Here is an 18,864-nt window from a genome sequence, read left to right as displayed (position 1 = left end):
AATCTGGGCTCTGTTACTAATACTCGTCAGAGCTAGCGTTTGCTGCATGGCTAAAGGTGGGAGAGGAGAACATATGAGAAGGAGAGATGAAGGAGTTATTAGTGACTGTTGCTTGGTTTGTATGCATGGTAATTCCTTATCCTTCTCTGTTTTGGTTTATTCCCCTACCTTCACACCCCGATGCATTGCTCTGTTATATGTGAGTGAATATTTTGTATGCCTGGAGTTTTCTGTTAACCCTCGTCTGTGTTGCCTTGTTTGTCGGGTTGGTGTATTATGGTGAACAGTAGTGCCCCCTCTTCCCTGGGTGGGGGAGAAGAACAGACAGGAGGGCGAACTTAGGAGATAAGGCTAGGGTAGAGGCCCCAGCATCTTCGCCATCCCAGGTAGCAGGACGAGCTAGGGCGCCCGCTAGTGTTAGGGACAGGGAAAGAGCCCCTGGTCGAATCACCCATCAGCTGTGTTGTACTCATACAGATTCACCCATGGGAAAAAAAAGGTATGGATGTCAGAAAGTAGCAATACAAACCAAACTGGTTTCTCTTTTTATAAAGTTCAGAATACTTTCTAAGCTACTAAAACAGCAAAAAAAACATATTCATTCTCTCTCTCTCGAGACCCGCTGCTGTGTCACTCTGTGAGAGGTGAGTGAGGTTCGCTGTCTCTAATTCTGGGAGAAACGGGAGAAGGTGCCGTGGTGCACAGATCCTGTTATTGGATACCAAGGGACCGCAAGGTATCCAGCTGCTCGAGGAGGTGACTATTCGCTGTCCGGGTTTAGTACGACAATCAAAGTGTAGCATCCCTGTTGAAGAAAACCGCAGCTTTTGAAACGCGTTTGAATATTTGACTGACTTTGAGTCAGGACTTGAGTGATGTCACTCTCTATGATCTGTTAGCGGTGCTGCTCGGGTCAACCGACTGCTGCTACAGTCTGATAGTCTTACTAAGCCCGGACAGTGAAAACTCACCTCCTGGACCAGCAGGATACCTTGCGGTCCTTGCACCTTCCACAGAGTGACACAGCAGCGGGTCTAGTGCATCATGGCACTCTCTCACCGCTCCCAAGGACTAAAGGCAGAGAAATTCACGCCGCATCTTCTATGCAGTGACATAACAGCAGGTAAAAAACCTTCTTCTCCTATAGATTATCCTGTTACACATATTAGTATTTATATTATGCGTGAGTAACACTTGGTACACCAATCTACTGAGCAATTATTATTTATGCGATTATCTACTAGGGACCTTATCTGAACACCGGTCTCACCTTAATATTGTATGTGCATACCTTCATCAGCCCGCAGCAACGTAAGGACCTTCTAAATATTATATACACTTTTTAGGCAACAGGTGGTAGATGTTCACCAGACCAGGCCACTGGGTAGTTTTTATCATGTCTAGGGCCAGTGTCTTACTGACTCAAATATTTTTAGCAATTCCAAAATGTAGTTTTGTAATCACAGATAGACACTGGAGGATCAAAATGCCTTGTGTCAGGCAATGACTATGCACCCAATATGACCAACTGAGTCAAGAGGACAAAAGATTTACCTGTACTTTGTATCCTTTGGTGGGTATAGACATACTGTACATTGGATCATATAAAACAATCCCTTACCAGATAATACATTTCCTATTGCTGTGTCACTGGGTCTATATTGTGATGTTAAGATTTCTGCCATCTTATTACTGCAACATTTGTCAAAAGCATTTTTCATGTTATCATCTTTTAAATATGGATTTGCACCAAATTTTATCAAAATTTCAGCAGCCTAAAGAAAATAAAATAAATACAAAAGCTAGTTATTGAAGATAAGGTCCTGCTATGCAGAGAAATGTAGACTTTATATTTAGTATGACAACTCGATATCATATATACTGAGGACTGTTCGCACAATCCCGCTGCTCACTGTGTCCTAGGGACGCAGTGAGTGACAGCTCAGCTGTCCTATGGATTGAAGGGGCATGCTTGGCTGTCAGCATTGTGAGTGACAGCTCGGTCATCCTATAGTATGCAGAGGCGTGCTGGGTTGTCAGTTTTGTGTATGGGATTTCCTTGCAGCCCATTTTGTTGTGCCTACTGAAATTCCTCCAGGTGTCACACTTTCAGGGCGATTGCTTTGCCATTTAATTGGCTATGTGGAACTATTGCCAGCTCAGTGATGTGTTAGCTCTGTAATCTGATATTCTGATATTTCCTGCTGGACCTTGGATTTGCATTTTGCCTACCTGTTTGTATTACCCCCTTTTGCCTTGATGAACTCTGACCTTAGAATTCTGACCCCGGACTGTTTCCTGACTACGCCTTTGTCTCTCCCCTTTGTTTATGACGTACCCTCCTGGCTCTTGACCTCTGACTCCTTCACTTCCCTGACTCACGGCTAGTCCATGAGAAGTGACTCTGCGTCACATACGTATCAATTTGCATTATAATTTTATTTTATTTGTGCTGACAAAGCATGAGGATCCACCATTTTTGGGGGATAATTTTTTTTAGGTAGAGACGTTTTTTAAATTAAATTTATTGATCTTAATTTTCATTTTTATATGGCACCACATACATAAAATAATTGTTAAATTATTATTATTCCTATTTTATTGTCCCACCAGGGACTTGACGCTGTTTCATTATTAGTATAATGCTCTGGAATACTGAAAATAAGCTGTTAGGGGTTATTCAGATGTCATTTGTCTCATATGAAAAAAAAATGTCTGAGATTCAATAGTGTTTTTTATCAGCAGTGTTTGGTCAGTGTCAGTTTTTACCATCAGTTTGGTCAGAGATTCATCAATTTTTCTCAGATGAAAAAATAAATTATGGAGGTTTCTAAAACATCAAACAAACAGTCTGTGAGAAATGAACAAAACAAGAATGGCATCTGAGCGCTGTCTGATTTTTTACATGGACACATTGCCTTGCATTAGTTAGCTTAATCCAAGACTCTGAATAAAACTGGACATCTCTCCGTTATTTGCTGTGCAACAATCATACTGTAAAATTACACAGACATGTGAACAGCCCCATAGACTTTAACGGGTTAGAGTTCTCTCCTGTGAAAATCACAGACCACTGATACTGGAAAAATTGTTGTCTGCATGAGCACTGTCTTATTCACCACTATACTAATCCCATTATTACTGACATTGTAAAGTGATATATTCCCATACATCACCTTATAGTGATTGCAATATACTGCATCATGTAGGGGTAATATGCCATCCAGTCCTTTGCCATTGACGTAAGCACCTGCTTGTATCAATGCCTCGATTACTTCAGAGTTCCCTTTGCAGGAAGCCTCATGTAATGCCGTCCAGCCTGCAAAGAAAAAAATATCAAGGAAAACTCAGGACAGCTGAAGTACAATAACTACACAAGAGCTTTAAGAAAAAAAAGTAAAACAGACAGTTATTAGCAAGATTTCCCTGATCTTATATACAGTGTGGATAAAAGTATCTAGAGCTCGATGATGGACTAGCAGCACTTGCTCTTAGTAAAATGGTCTGATTGGGGGTTAGAAATGAAGGGAACCAGCACCAAACAACATAGTGACTGCCTTGTACAAGTCACAGCAGAACCTGCAGTTGGAAGAGCTTCTCAGACACGGGTGCTACATCGGGCGCCTATTCACTTCCTGCCATTCTTGGACCCGTTAAAGCGTCTGATCGGCGCGAAACGGCCGTTGTCCATGACTGCACCCGCTCCCCTGCACCCATGTGTCGATTTACCTGACTAAAGAAGAATCACTAGAACTGTTCTGATTGGGGGTGTTCATGTGTATGTTATACATTCTTGTATATTTTTGGAGAACCCAATAGTCTCCTTTTGCTAACGAATACTACATACAGTTTTTCTTTTTTATTAAATTTGCAAAAATTTCTACATTTCTGCTTTTTTTTCAGTCAAGATGGGGTGCAGAGTGTACATTAATAAAATGAACTTTTTTGAATTTACCAAATGTCTGCAATGAAAAAGAATTAAAAATTTAAAGGGGTCAGAATACTTTCTGTACCCACTGTTCATCTACCCTGTGCACGTAAGTCTGCAGACATGACTAGCCTGGGGGTTGCCATGTTCTAGACTTTATAGGCAAAAAATGGTACAGTTAAACAGGTCTGAGAAAGAAATTCTCTCAGTCACAAATACTAAACTAAATCCATGCAGAAGGCACTGGACAATGTCGATACAATCGTTTGTTGTTTGTTTTTTTAAGGATAGCATAGAATAGGTTTAAAAGAAATCTGTCACCAGTATGATGTAGGAGTTAAAACACTTAATTCAGTGATGTGTCACTTATCAGGCTGCGTGCTGTTTACTTAAAATGAAGATTTTATCACTAGGACATTATCATTGCAGTGACTACCCGCCGCCTGCCATGTCATCTGACTCTGCCCCTTCCTCCAATAAGCAGCTTACTGTCAATAGACTATATAGACATGGAGCCTGGTGGGGGCATGGGCAGCTTTCTCAGCTCTGCTACATTCTAAATCTAAGAACTCTGAGGGTGTTACCACTGGTGCACCCAGTAACTGATACAATGCTGGAATCGGGATCTCTGCCCCTACATCATGCTGCTTTCAGATATGGTAATAAAAATCTGGTGACAGATTCTCTTTTAGTGTAAATGTAAGGGGTGGAACAAAGTATATTGGCGACCTAGGCAGATAAGGCAAATGGCAACCTCCACACTTAAAGGGAACCTGTCACCTGAATTTGGTGGGACAAGTTTTGGGTCATATGGGCGGGGTTTTCGGGTGTTTGATTCAACCTTTCCTTACCCGCTGGCTGCATGCTGGCCGCAATATTGGATTGAAGTTCATTCTCTGTCCTCCGGAGTACACGCCAGCGCAAGGCAATATTACCTTGCGCTGGCATGTACTCCGGAGGACAGAGAATGAACTTCAATCCAATATTGCGGCCAGCATGCAGCCAGCGGGTAAGGAAAGGGTGAATCAAACACCCGAAAACCCCGCCCATATGACCCAAAACTGGTCTCACCAAATTCAGGTGACAGATTCCCTTTAAATTCACAAGGAACCACCCAGGTAAATACTTGTTACCAAGGGTTAATAGGTGGCAACACTATTGTGCCTGCTAAAGCTGGCATCCTAGACTGTCACCTACCCGTTGTCCTGGCATGCCGAAGATTTCATGTATATGGCAAGCGTCATCAACTGATAAGTAGAAATATCAACCTGGGAGAGTCATTAACAGGTTGAATACAAAGGTTAAATACAAAGGGTCACCAAAAAATGTGAGTGTTCTTTTAGTGTTGTGTAATTGACATAAAAGTGCGTGAAGGACTTACATCTGATGTAGAACTTCAGTGAGTAAAATTGTGACTCGAATAGGATCGTAGGACAAGCTATAAATGGTGGAAGTTTCTGATACGGATTCAATTATTACAAAATGTTACCCTTTACTAGTCAAGGACTGTGCTAGGAATATGATTACTTGTGTATGGATCTTTAAAAAAAAAAAAAAAGTTTTGAAAAGAAAATGAATTCATACCTTCTGGGGGCCAGGTAAAAACCTTTGTCAACAGGTGACTGGGAGAGGAAGCCTAAAAAAGGGGTGACTGCTGGTAGAATCAAGTAAGTTTGTCAATGAGAAGTTACCACTAACGATTTGGACAGAATTTTGCAACCGTCTGCCTGTATCTACCGTTCACTGAGCGGGCAGTTCATATATAGTCCCACCAAAGCTGGGGTCCAGTTGGGACCTGGTGACTCTCTGCCACTATTCACACTAGGTAGGTTTTAACATTAGAGAGTGTAGTTACTGTCTCACTTGGGTACACCTTTTTCTTTTTTTGATCAAAAACAGTGTTTACTAAACACCCTATGTTAATTATTTAATGCACTTGCTTTTTTATTTATTTATTCATTTTCATTAGGGTATATGCACACATTGCTTTTTCTTTGGTTTTGCTTGCTTCTATAGCCAGTGTGAACATGCCTTTACATCATGCATGTTTTCAAGTCATACTCCGGCTCGGTTTTTTGTTTTTCTTCTGTATCTACCGTTGCAGGTCTTTTTATTTTAGATTGATGTTTGCTGATAGTGTAACAGAGGGTCGGAGTTGTCACGCTTCTTCCGATTCAAAGTAATAGGGTGGACTCAGTGATGGTTAAAGAGAACCTGTCAGAAAGATTTTGCCAAGTACAGGCATAGCCAAACTGGCGCTGTTAGGCCGGGATCACACATACACAAGATACGTCCGAGTCTCGCAGGTGAAAACCCAGCTCTGGCGCCGGCACTCCTGAGAGGAGCGTGCAGCCGCACAGCAATACATGGAGCTGCACGCTCCGCTCCGGAGTGCCGGCGCCAGAGCTGGGTTATCACCTGCGAGACTCAGCCGTATCTCGCGTATATGTGATCCCGGCCTTAGGCCGGCGTCACACTCGGCGTAAGACAATACGGTCCGTATTTTACGGCCGTAATACGGCCGAAATACGGTGAAATGTTCCCAAAATAGTGATCCGTAGTCAGGGTGTGTCAGCGTATTTTGCGCATGGCATCCTCCGTATGTAATCCGTATGGCATCCGTACTGCGAGATTTTCGAGCAGGCTTGCAAAACCGACATCTAATGGATTTATGTGCTCAAATGTTCATTAAAACATATATACAGTATGTATATATATATATATATGTCATTGAGACACATATATATATATATTCTGTATTTATATTTCATTCAGCGCGATATCTGTGAACAGCCGGTAATTCAATTGCCGGCTTTTCATTTCTCCTGCACAAACCCGACAGGATATGAGACATGGATTACATACAGTAAACCATCTCATATCCCCTTTTTTTTTGCATATTCCACACTACTAATGTTAGTAGTGTGTATGTGCAAAATTTCAGCGCTGTAGCTGCTAAAATAAAGGGTTAAATCGCGGAAAAAATTGGCGTGGGCTCCCGCGCAATTTTCTCCGCCAGAGTGGTAAAGCCAGTGACTGAGGGCAGATATTAATAGCCTAGAGAGGGTCCATGGTTATTGGCCCCCCCTGGCTAAAAACATCTGCCCCCAGCCACCCCAGAAAAGGCACATCTGGAAGATGCGCCTATTCTGGCACTTGGCCACTCTCTTCCCACTCCCTGTAGCGGTGGGATATGGGGTAATGAAGGGTTAATGCCACCTTGCTATTGGAAGGTGACATTAAGCCAGATTAATAATGGAGAGGCGTCAATTATGACACCTATCCATTATTAATCCAACTGTTTGAAAGGGTTAAAAAACACACACACACATGATTAAAAAGGATTTTAATGAAATAAACACAGCGGTTGTTGTAATAATTTATTGTTCTCGCAATCCATTTGCAGGCCCTCACTTGGCAAAATAATTAACGCACAAGATACATACCTTCTGATGTCAGATCATGTCCCACGAAGTAATCCATCTGAAGGGGTTAACTAATATTACAGGCAGAGCTGCGATAAACCACTCGCTCGTGCCTGTAATCCCCAGGTGCTGAAAGGAAAGCTGGATCTATACTTACATTGAGTCGCGGTGAGGCGCCCTCTGGTGGATGTTCTCATGAACTGCAGCCTGGGAACTTTTTCCCACGCTCCAGGTCATATGAGGACATCCACCAGGGGGCGCATCACCGCGACTGAAGGAAATGTAGGTCAATGACCTACATTTCATTCATTCGCCGGGGATTACAGGCACGGAGCACAGCTGCATTTAGCAGGGCTCCTGCCTGTAATATTAGTTAACCCCTTCAGATGGATTACTTCGTGGGACGAGACGGTTCACCAGAAGGTATGTATCTTGTGCGTTTATTATTTTTCCAAGCGAGGGTCTGCAAATGGATTGCGAGAACAATAAATTATTACAACAACCGCTGTGTTTATTTCATTAAAATCCTTTTTAATCATGTGTGTGTGTGTTTTTTAACCCTTTCCTACAATTGGATTAATAATGGATAGGTGACATAATTGACGCCTCTCCATTATTAATCTGGCTTAATGTCACCTTACAATAGCAAGGTGGCATTAACCCTTCATTACCCCATATCCCACCGCTACAGGGAGTGGGAACAGAGTGGCCAAGTGCCAGAATAGGCGCATCTTCCAGATGTGCCTTTTCTGGGGTGGCTGGGGGCAGATGTTTTTAGCCACGGGGGGGCCAATAACCATGGACCCTCTCCTGGCTATTAATATCTGCCCTCAGTCACTGGCTTTACCACTCTGGCGGAGAAAATTGCGCGGGAGCCCACGCCAATTTTTTCCGCCATTTAACCCTTTATTTTAGCAGCTACAGCGCCCAAATTTTGCATACACACACTACTAACATTAGTAGTGTGGAATATGCAAAAAAAATGGGGATATGAGATGGTTTACTGTATGTAAACCATGTCTCATATCATGTCGGGTTTGTGAAGGAGAAGGAAAAAGCCGGCAATTGAATTACCGACTTTTCACTAACACCGCTGCGTATTTCTTGCAAGTCACACTGCAGGTCCGTGTGGAATCCCTATTTTTCTCGCCCCCATAGACTTTCATTGGGGTATTATTTGCGCAATACGCTGACAAACGCAGCATGCTGCGATTTTGTACGGCCGTAGAAAGCCGTATAATACTGAACTGTAATATACGGCTAATAGGAGCAGCCCCATTGAGAATAATTGTGCCGTATGTAATGCGAGTTTTACGGACGTAGTTTCTGCGCTCTTACGTCCGTAAAACTCGCCAGTGTGACGCCGGCCTTAGACTGATAAAATACCTGGGGTGAAAAAAGTCCAATAGTGTTTTTTGTATAATGATTGACTGCAGTTTTCTTGTAATTATAGCTTCGTGCATCGGGGAAGGACTATGGGGCTAGACTGTGGGTAGGGTCTTCAGCTCTGGCACGGCCCCTCCTCTGCCTCTGGTGTCTTTATATTCTTCATGTTTTACATTCTGCTTTGGCCCTGTCCTAGCCACTGGCAGAACTTACGCACACTGATCTTCTGGTAGTCTCCAGGAAAATGTAGTCGGTGATGGCAAATGCGCAGATTTAGATTTTGGATCAATAACCATCTGAAATCTCAATCTGCGCATGCACTGCCACAGTATCATTTTGCTGAGGACCGCCGGGAAATGAATCTGTGCATGCGCAGCCCCTGGAATGATATTCCTGAAGACTGCGAGGAGATCAATGTGCGCAAGTGTCACCAGGGGCTAGGATGGCGCCGGCGTGAAATTTAAAAACATAAACATGCAAATTGCCTCTTCAGAGAGAAATATGACTTGAAACATAGAGCAAATTATTGGGGTAACAATCCTAAAAGTCACTATTGACCCTTTAAAAAGCCTTGCTATATGACTTAATAAATAATTAATATGACTTAATAAATAAAAACCAAAGCCTCTGCACACTGGCATGCCAGGCCAGTCATGTCACTCTCCACAAGAAACAATACCACTTAGATCCTATGAAGAATATAAAGACACCAGAGGCAGTGGAGGGGCTGTGGCAGAGCTGAAGACTTTACCCATAGTTTCGCCCTGATGCACAACACTATGATTACAAGAAAGCTTCAAAAATTCATTACACAAAATCCACAAAACGGATTTCTTCACCACAGGTATCATTTTAATCAGAGTAACAGCACTAATATGGCTCTGTCTGTACGTTACCTAGCAAAATCCTGCTGTCAGTTTAAGATATTAGTTTCTTCTTTTTTATTAAAAAAAAAAGGTTCACTTGCTTCGAGGTCCAACACATCCCTTCATCAGGACAAATGCTGCTAGATTGCAAAAGTGCCATTCTCTACAACTTTCAAAAATGTTGATGCTGAAAGACCCTGAAATATCTAGGCCGAACATATCCCTAAGGCTACGTGCACACGATGCGGATTTTCTGCGGATGCGCAGCGGATTTTTCCACGCAGAAACGCTGCAGATCCGCACTGTGATGTACAGTACAATGTAAATCAATGGGGTTAAAAAAAAGCTGTGCGGAAAAATCAGTGCGGAATTGCTGCGGATTTCAAAGAAGTGCATGTCACTTCTTTTGTGCGGATCTGCAGCGTTTCTGCACCCCTCCATGATAAAAATCCACAGTGGCAAAAACCGCAGAAAATCCGCAGAAAATCCGCATAAAAACCGCACAAAATCCGCATAAAAACCGCGGCTGTGGATTCTGCCAGGAGATGAGGATTTTGTGCAGAAAATTCTGCACCTCTTTTCCTACGTATGCACATAGCCTAAGGCTAGTTTCACACTAGCGTTAACTGCAATACGTCGCAAATGCGTCGTTTTTGCGAAACGCCGCATCCAGCAAAAGTTTTTGCTGGATACGTTGTTTCGTCATAGAGTAACATTAGCGACGCATTAGCGACGCATTTGCGACGCATTTCCAAACGGTGAATGCGTTTGGCGGCGTTTGGGCGTATGGTAGCGGTCCGTTGGGAGCAAAAAACGTTACATGTAACGTTTTTTGCTCCCGACGGTCCGCTTTTTCCGACCGCGCATGCGCAGTCGGAACTCCGCCCCCACCTCCCCGCACTTCCCCGCACATCACAATGGGGCAGCGGATGCGTGGGAAATATGCATCCGCTGCCCCCGTTGTGCGGCGGAGACCACACTAGCGTCGGGAACGTCGGCCCGACGCGCAGCGACGGGTTGTTCCCGACGCTAGTGTGAAAGTAGCCTAATACTTCAGAAAGGTCGGAGAAGAGGGTTACAAAATGCACATTAGATAATTCAGTATACTATTCTCAATGCCCCACTTCTTCACATAATACTGTACAGTAAAGTAATTCTTTAGACAGTAAACTTTTGATTTCTAATAGAACGATTTGTACACTCACCAGCATTATCTGTATGATTGACATTTATCCCAGCTTCAATTAGAGCGTTAACTTGCTCCAAATCCCCTTTTTTACACGCCTTATGTAGCAGGGTCTCACCCATAAAGTTTCTTTTGTTTATGTTTCTAACAGTTTTGGAGGCTCTACACTGCTGAACAGGTTCTGAAGAGGATGAAAAATAAAAACTACATCATGCAACAGAAAGGCAACAATATGTCAATAAAATAAAATATATATATCCAGCTGCACAAATCTGAATTCCCAATTATAACTACATACAAATCTATTGGTTCAGACTAAGGGTAAGTTCACACTGGGCGTTTTTGCAGTGTTTTTTTTTTTTTGCTGCTTTTTTTATGCTAATTTTCAGCTGCTTTTAGGTTATGTGCAAATGTAGTAAAAAAAAACCCAAAATGAAAGAAAACAACAAATTCCTCCGCATGCTCACAAACCCAAGTGGGGGAGACTACCCGGAGGATGCGTTCAGTATGATAGGGACACTCCTATAACCAATATAATAAAACAAACAAAAAACGGAGTTGCATGTCCAAAAACATTTAAATATTTTTATTAATTTACAAAAGACTAATTTTAACCAATAATTTCCAAATACATAGAAAATACATAAAACGATTAAAATATCAAGCATTAGAAGAGTAGGGGTAGCACAGACCAGAAGACGGTGCGGGAATCGGTCAGATGCCAAATGTCAGAAAGGCTTACTTGCATAGTGCAAAGTGTAACATAGGTACAGAGATGCACTGCCCCCTGAGGAAGCAAGCTAACGCGAAACGTGCGTTGGGGCTGCGGTGTGGCTCGGTCGTGGTGCTAATTCATAGGTAAGTGTCCGGGGGGAGGACTTATGGTTCGGATATGTGATATATGAGTCTGTGTACAGGGCTCTTGCTATTTGCTAATTGATATATATTCTAGTATATGCCCCCCATCTCTGTACCTATGTTACACTTTGCACTATGCAAGTAAGCCTTTCTGACATTTGGCATCTGACCGATTCCCGCACCGTCTTCTGGTCTGTGCTACCCCTACTCTTCTAATGCTTGATATTTTAATCGTTTTATGTATTTTCTATGTATTTGGAAATTATTGGTTAAAATTAGTCTTTTGTAAATTAATAAAAATATTTAAATGTTTTTGGACATGCAACTCCGTTTTTTGTTTGTTTTATTATGTGCAAATGTAGGTTGGATCTCTGCAGATTTTTCCGCACCTGCTTTTGAAAATCCGCAGGTAAACCGCACTGCGGATTACCTGCGGATTCACTGCGGAATTACGGCGGTTTTTGTGCGGATTCCACCTGCGGTTTTTCACCTGCGGATTCCTATTATGGAGCAGGTGTAAACCGCTGCGGAATCCGCACAAAGAATTGACATGCAGCGGAATGTAAAACGCAACGTTTCCGCGTGTTTTTTTCTGCACCATGTGCACTGTGGATTTTGTTTTCCATAGGTTTATATGGTACTGTAAACTCATGGAAAACAGCTGCAGATCCACAGCGTCAAAACCGCTGCGGATCTACAGAAAAATCCGCACCGTGTGCACATAGCCTTATAGTACTAGGAAAGCCTATGAAATTTCAGAAATCTCATGCACACAGTTTTTTTTGTCATCAGGATTTTGTGCTTTGCAGAGGTTTTTTTTACATAAAGCATGTCACTTCTTTCAGAGTTTTTACAACATTTTTCACCCATTGACTTGAATGGATGGTGGAAATACGCAGGTTGACTTTTTTTGCAGCGTATTTGCTGCAGACAAGTCAAGGACAGCAGGATGTGACCTCATAGTCAGCTCTGCTACATCTAGATGGCAGGCTGAATGATGCGTCCATGCAGCCTGTCATCCAGCAGAGCGGACCCGAACACCATTCGCTTGAATGGGGGGTCCAACAATACAGTGTTTGACGCACTGTCATATGCATGATGGCACGGCAAACACCGCTTCTGATCGGGGGTGAAACCATACCTGCCGGTCAGAGCCGCGGTTCCCATACTGTCAGAAGACAGCAGGAGCGCTCAGCTGTGATTGGAGGTATGCAGTTTACCTCCGGTCACTGGCGTCAACTGATGGGACTACCGCTCCCATCATCCGACACCTGCTGCCACTAATAACAGTGAGAGCAGGAGTGGATGATGGGAGTATTCATCAGCCGCTCCTGCGCTGGAAATAAATAATTAAAAAAAAAAACCTGAGTGGGTTCCCCATTATTTTTTATAACAAACCAGGCAAAACTCACAACAGGAGGCTGCAAACTTCAGCTGTCAGCTTCAGCAAGGCTGGTTATCAAGAATAGAGGGTGCCCACGCTGTTTTTTTATTATTTAAATAATTTTAAAAACTGGGTAGGGTCCCTCCTATGCAGACAGCTAGGGGCTGGTATTCTCAGTCTGGTAAGGGGCCATGGACATTGCCCCCTTAGCCGAAAAATAGCAGCCCGCAGCAGTCCAGAAAAGGCACATCCATTAGGTGTGCCAATTCTGGCACTTTGCCTGGTTCTTACCACTTGCCCTGTAGCGGTGGCAAGTGGGGTTTATATTTGTGGTGTTGACATCACCTTTGTATTGTCAGGTGATATCAAGCCCACGTATTATTAATGGAGAGACGTCTATAAGACACCCATCCATTACTAATGCTATAGTTGTATGGTAAATAAAGACACAGCCACACTTTTCCATTTTTATTTAAAAATAACAAACACAGTTATATTCACCTAACGCCTATTCCACCGAAGCCCTTGTTCTCCTGTACAAGATTAGTAAAGGAGTCTGCGTCTTTCTTTCAACTGAAGACTTTATTCTGAGTGTCTGTGTTTTCATACAATGTGACTATGGGGTTAGTAATGGTAGGGTCTTATTGACACCTCTCCATTACTAACCTTGGGGCTTGATGTCATCTGACCATACAAAGGTGACATCAATTTCCCCCCCACTATCACCCCACTTGCCACAGCTACAGGACAAGTGGGAAGAGTGAGGCTAAGTGCCAGAATTGGCACATCTTATAGATGCGCCTTTTCTGGGGCGGTTGAGAACTGATGTTTTTAGCCTGGGGGGAGGGGGGCAGTATCCATGGCTAGGCTATTAATGTCAGCCCGCAACTGTCTGCATAGCCTTTGCTAGTTCTTAATTATAGGGGGACCCTATGTAATTTTTTGGGGGGTCCCCCATTTTAATTGCCAGTAAAGGCTAAGTATACAGCTGTGAGCTGATATTAATAGCCTGGGAAGCTCCATGTGCATTACCCCCTTCCCAGGCTGTAAACATCTGCCCCCAGCCATCGGCTTTCCCTCTGCTGGTTAAGAAAATTACCCACGCCATTTTCACATAAAAATAATCTTTTAATAATTAATATAAATGTACTGTAAGCTGCACACACTGAACTAATTGTATTTGTCACATATATCTGTATATGTACCTATTCTATATGTATTTATTGTGTGTAATCCATCTCTTCTATCCTGTCAGCTCCTGATGTGATGTTACATCTCGTGGCTGTTAAATTGTCGGCTTTTCTTCTATCTGTGTAATATATACATATACATATATATATATATGAGTGTCTGTCACTGACACCTATATATGTATGTATTCTATGTGTATATATCTATTCTATCTATTGTAACCTGTCACGCTGACTGTATGCGTTACATAAATTGCTGGCTTTTCTTCTATGTAATACACACACATACATACATACATACATATATATACACACACACACACACACACACACACACACACACAGACACACACTGCTCAAACAAATAAAGGGAACACTAAAATCCCACATCCTAGATATCACTGAATGAAATATTCCAGTTGTAAATCTTTATTCATTACATAGTGGAATGTGTTGAGAACAGTAAAACCTAAAAATTATCAACGTAAATCACAACTAATATCCCACGGAGGTCTGGAGTTGGAATGATGCTCAAAATCAAAGTGAAAAATGAAGTTACAGGCTGATCCAACTTCAGTGGAAGTACCTCAAGACAAGAAAATGATGCTCAGTAGTGTGTGTGGCCTCCACATGCCTGTATGACCTCTCTACAACACCTGGGCATGCTCCTGATGAGGCGGCGGATGGACTCTTGAGGGATCTCCTCCCAGACTTGGACTAAAGAATCTGCTAACTTTGAACAGTCTGTGGTGCTATGTGACGTTGGTGGATGGTGCGAGACATGATGTCCCAGATGTGTTCAATTGGATTCAGGTCTGGGGAACGGGCGGGCCAGTCCATAGCTTCAATGCCTTCATCTTGCAGGAGCTGCTGACACACTCCAGCCACATGAGGTCTGGCATTGTCCTACATTAGGAGGAACCCAGGGCCAACCGCACCTCCATATGGTTTCACAAGGGGTCTAAGGATCTCATCTCGGTACCTAATGGCAGTCATGCTACCTCTGGCGAACACATGGAGGGCTGTGCGGCCCTCCAAAGAAATGCCACCCCACACCATTACTGACCCACTGCCAAAGCGGTCATGCTGAAGGATGTTGCAGGCAGCAGATCGCTCTCCACGGAGTCTCCAGACTCTGTCACGTCTGTCACATGTGCTCAGTGTGAACCTGCTTTCATCTGTGAAGGTCATAGGGCGCCAGTGGTGAATTTGCCAATCCTGTTGTTCTGCTGTGGCAAATGCCAAGCGTCCAGCACAGTGTTGGGCTGTGAGCACAACCCCATCTGTGGATGTTGGGCACTCAAACCATCCTCATGGAGTCGGTTTCTAACCGTTTATGCAGGCACATGCACATTTGTGGCCTGCTGGAGGTCATTTTGCAGGGCTCTGGCAGTGTTCCTCCTTGCACAAAGGCTGAGATAGCGGTCCTGCTGCTGGGTTGTTCCCCTCCTATGGCCCCTTCCATGTCTTCTGGTGTATTGGCCTGTCTCCTGGTAGCGCCTCAAGCCTCTGGCCACTACGCTGACAGACACAGCAAACCTTCTTGCCACAGCTCGCATTGGTGTGCCATCCTGGATGAGCTGCACTACCTGAGCCACTTGTGTGGGTTGTAGAGTCCGTCTCATGCTACCACGAGTGTGAAAGCACAACCAACATTCAAAAGTGACCAAAACATCAGCCTGAAAGCATTCGTACTGAGATGTGGTCTGTGGTCCCTACCTGCAGAACCACTCCTTTATTGAGTGTGTCTTGATAATTGCCAATAATTTCCATCTGTTGTCTATTCCATTTGCACAGCAGAGTGTGAAATTGACTATCAAACAGTGGTGCTTCCTAAGTGGACAGTTTGATTTCACAGAGATGGAAAGTATTCAGACCCCTTTAAATTTTTCACTCTTTGTTTCATTACAGCCATTTGGTAAATTTAAAAAAAGTTCATTTTTTTCTAATTAATGTACACGCTGCACCCCATCTTGACTGAAAAAAACAGAAATGTAGACATTTTTGCATATTTATTAAAAAGGAAAAACTGAAATATCACATGGTCATAAGTATTCAGACCCTTTGCTCAGTCATTCATATTTAAGTCACATGCTGCCCATTTCCTTGTGATCCTTCTTGAGATGTGTTTAATTAAACTGATAAGACTTGATTTGGAAAGGCACACACCTGTCTATGTGTCTGTTCACACATGACAGTGAAAGTATTCATCCCACTTAGGATAAAACAACAGTCCTTTTTGGTGACTGTAATGTAAATCTTTATGAACATGGATGTTAGTGGCTCCATAGCTTCTTTCTGACTCTTGTTGTGCTAGATATTATGCCATATGAATGGAGCACTGCTTCATACTGCGGAGCATTGCTACAGAGAACAGCTGAGAAATGCTACAGCATTGCTATGGGGAAGGGCTGCGTGCCTATACGGTACCATAACATCACTGAATGGCAGTGCACTGAGTTTCTGTAGTGCTGTAGCAAGGAGCTACTATGTAGATGCTGTGTAAACACATAAAAGAGAGCGCTGCACAACTGGCTAATTTAGGCTGGCCACCCAACTATCAAGTCTATGGGAGTCTGTTGGGGAAGGAAGCATCAGGCATATTACATTTTCTCAGGGGAGATCATCCACTACCAGAGTTGGCAGAAGCTCATTACCCGTTGCCCATGGAGAATATGTGCCCCTTTGCCAAATCTGTAGTGCATGTGTATGAAAAATTGATGGAATAACTTTTAGCTGAACAATAGCTTTGAAACGAGTGTTGCCAGCTTTACGTCGATCGCTTCAAGTCATTATACTAGTTACCGTTAGTAATATCAAATCGCAGTCTTTAGGATGGGTGTAACGATGGTGTTTTGGGTTATGGGCGATAACCAGGTCCCTAGAACTCAGGGCGCCCTAGTCTATCGCTATCTCCCGGATTACTTCTGAAGGTGGAGATGCCGGGTTCACATGCCTTGCTATGCTCCTTTACCAACCCTAAGCTGTCCCTACACCCTCCCCAGGGTAGTGGGAAGCTGAAGTGTATAGGAACACACAAACCAGACAAACAAAGTAAGACGAACAGCTATACATGAAAATACCAACCATACAAAATTCACACACCAAACAACAGAGGGGACATAGGGCAGTTTAAGAAAGGTGAAACCAAATAGGAGAGGATGAGGATGTGCACACAGACAAAACTCCAAGCAACAATCTCCTGAAAAATCTCCAAACGCCAACTCAAACCATGAACTACACCTCCAACTCAAGAACCAAGCAGTAAGAACTAACACTGACAATCCCTAAGTGCCAGAGGCGAGCATATATAGCATAGAGGAGTGGCCAACACTGAACAGCTGAAACAATCCAAGTAGGAGAGCTGCAGGGGCTTCAAATGAAAAGATTAACCCTTGCACTGCTAGCAAGGAAAAAAAACTGCACTTAATATGATGGTGAAGTACTTATAACCAGTACAGAAATTCATGAAACCAGACATTGCAGTCTTCTGGCCCCTCTCTGTTGCGGTATCCCTGTGACAATAGGGTAGTTTAAGATGTTGGAACTCAAATAGATTGAAATACAAGTGTATCGTCCTTGTACAGCACATTGTAAGCATAATATGTAATAATATCTAAGCACTACACTTTGTATTGCCATGCTAACACAGGTCCAACATAGCAAGATAAGGCTTAGCTCCCACAATGAGTATTTGCAGGGCTTTTTATGCTGCAGATTTCCTGCAGCAATTCTGTACCAATTAGCTAATATAGTATACAAGTGAACACACACGGTGGTTATTAAACAAATATAACTTTGAATGAAAACATAATACCTAGCCACACTGCAATAAGTACATAAATATTAACATGTTTAAAAAAAATCATAGGGTAAGAGTTGACAATTTTTTGATCATAAAAGCGTAAAAACATCCCACCGTGACCAGGTATACCCAATCAAGATGGCCCCTAACTTTAATGACTCCTCTTGCCATGTTGTCTTGGTTTGCATCCCACATCCCCCTTTTTTTCCCCCCCTTCCGTTTGCCTACTTTCCCAGCAGCCTGCATTTGCCTGGTATTTCATTTGCTCCCTTTGGGACTCACAGGGCGCATGTATACACCTAGTTAGGTTTTGATTGCAGTGCATTTCTGGTGGGCTCTGGCATATACCCGTGGCCATATAGTATCTATTTATCACACGTCCGTTTGCATTTTTTCTTTTTTCTTTTGTACATGTATTTTTCCAGGCCATGTGGTACTATGATATTTAGGCATTCTTTGTATTTACTTGCATTGAGCATCTTGTAAGTTATTATTTTTTGAGGGGCATATATTCATTGTTTATTAACTTTGGTATACTTACCATTAGGTGTCTTTAGCCATATTATTCTATCACAGGCTATTGTACTTAACAAACATTTAGTTTCCCTCCTTGATAGGGGCGGGGGTGTGGTTTGTCATTTTTCCTTATACTAGGAAATGACTACTCTTGCAACGTTGTGCTGTGTTCTTTGCACTTTTAGATGTTTTTAATCTTGGTTTCTGTAAGAAATGTGTTTTCTGTGCTATCTAATAAAAATGAAGTTTTTTTTGATACATATGTATGCATATCTCTTTTGATATTTAATTGTGGTGCTCCCACACATATGGACATGATC

General features: G+C 42.8%; 1 protein-coding gene across 1 annotated transcript in view; it reads right to left on the bottom strand.

Moving 5' to 3' along the window:
* Positions 1-18,864, bottom strand: part of ANKRD31 (ankyrin repeat domain 31) — a 300,863-nt gene that overhangs the window by 95,455 nt on the left and 186,544 nt on the right. The window contains exons 18-20 of the mRNA XM_077287427.1: positions 10,811-10,972; positions 3,177-3,319; positions 1,622-1,775 (exon numbers count right to left, since the gene is read on the bottom strand). Of these exons, the coding sequence (XP_077143542.1) occupies positions 1,622-1,775; positions 3,177-3,319; positions 10,811-10,972 (459 nt within the window). The remainder of the gene's footprint in view (positions 1-1,621; positions 1,776-3,176; positions 3,320-10,810; positions 10,973-18,864) is intronic.

This window comes from Ranitomeya variabilis, chromosome 1 (assembly GCF_051348905.1).
Source record: "Ranitomeya variabilis isolate aRanVar5 chromosome 1, aRanVar5.hap1, whole genome shotgun sequence".
Classification (NCBI taxonomy): domain Eukaryota; kingdom Metazoa; phylum Chordata; class Amphibia; order Anura; family Dendrobatidae; genus Ranitomeya; species Ranitomeya variabilis.
Note: the sequence above shows the minus strand (reverse complement) of the source record. Positions and strands in the feature narration are given on the sequence as shown.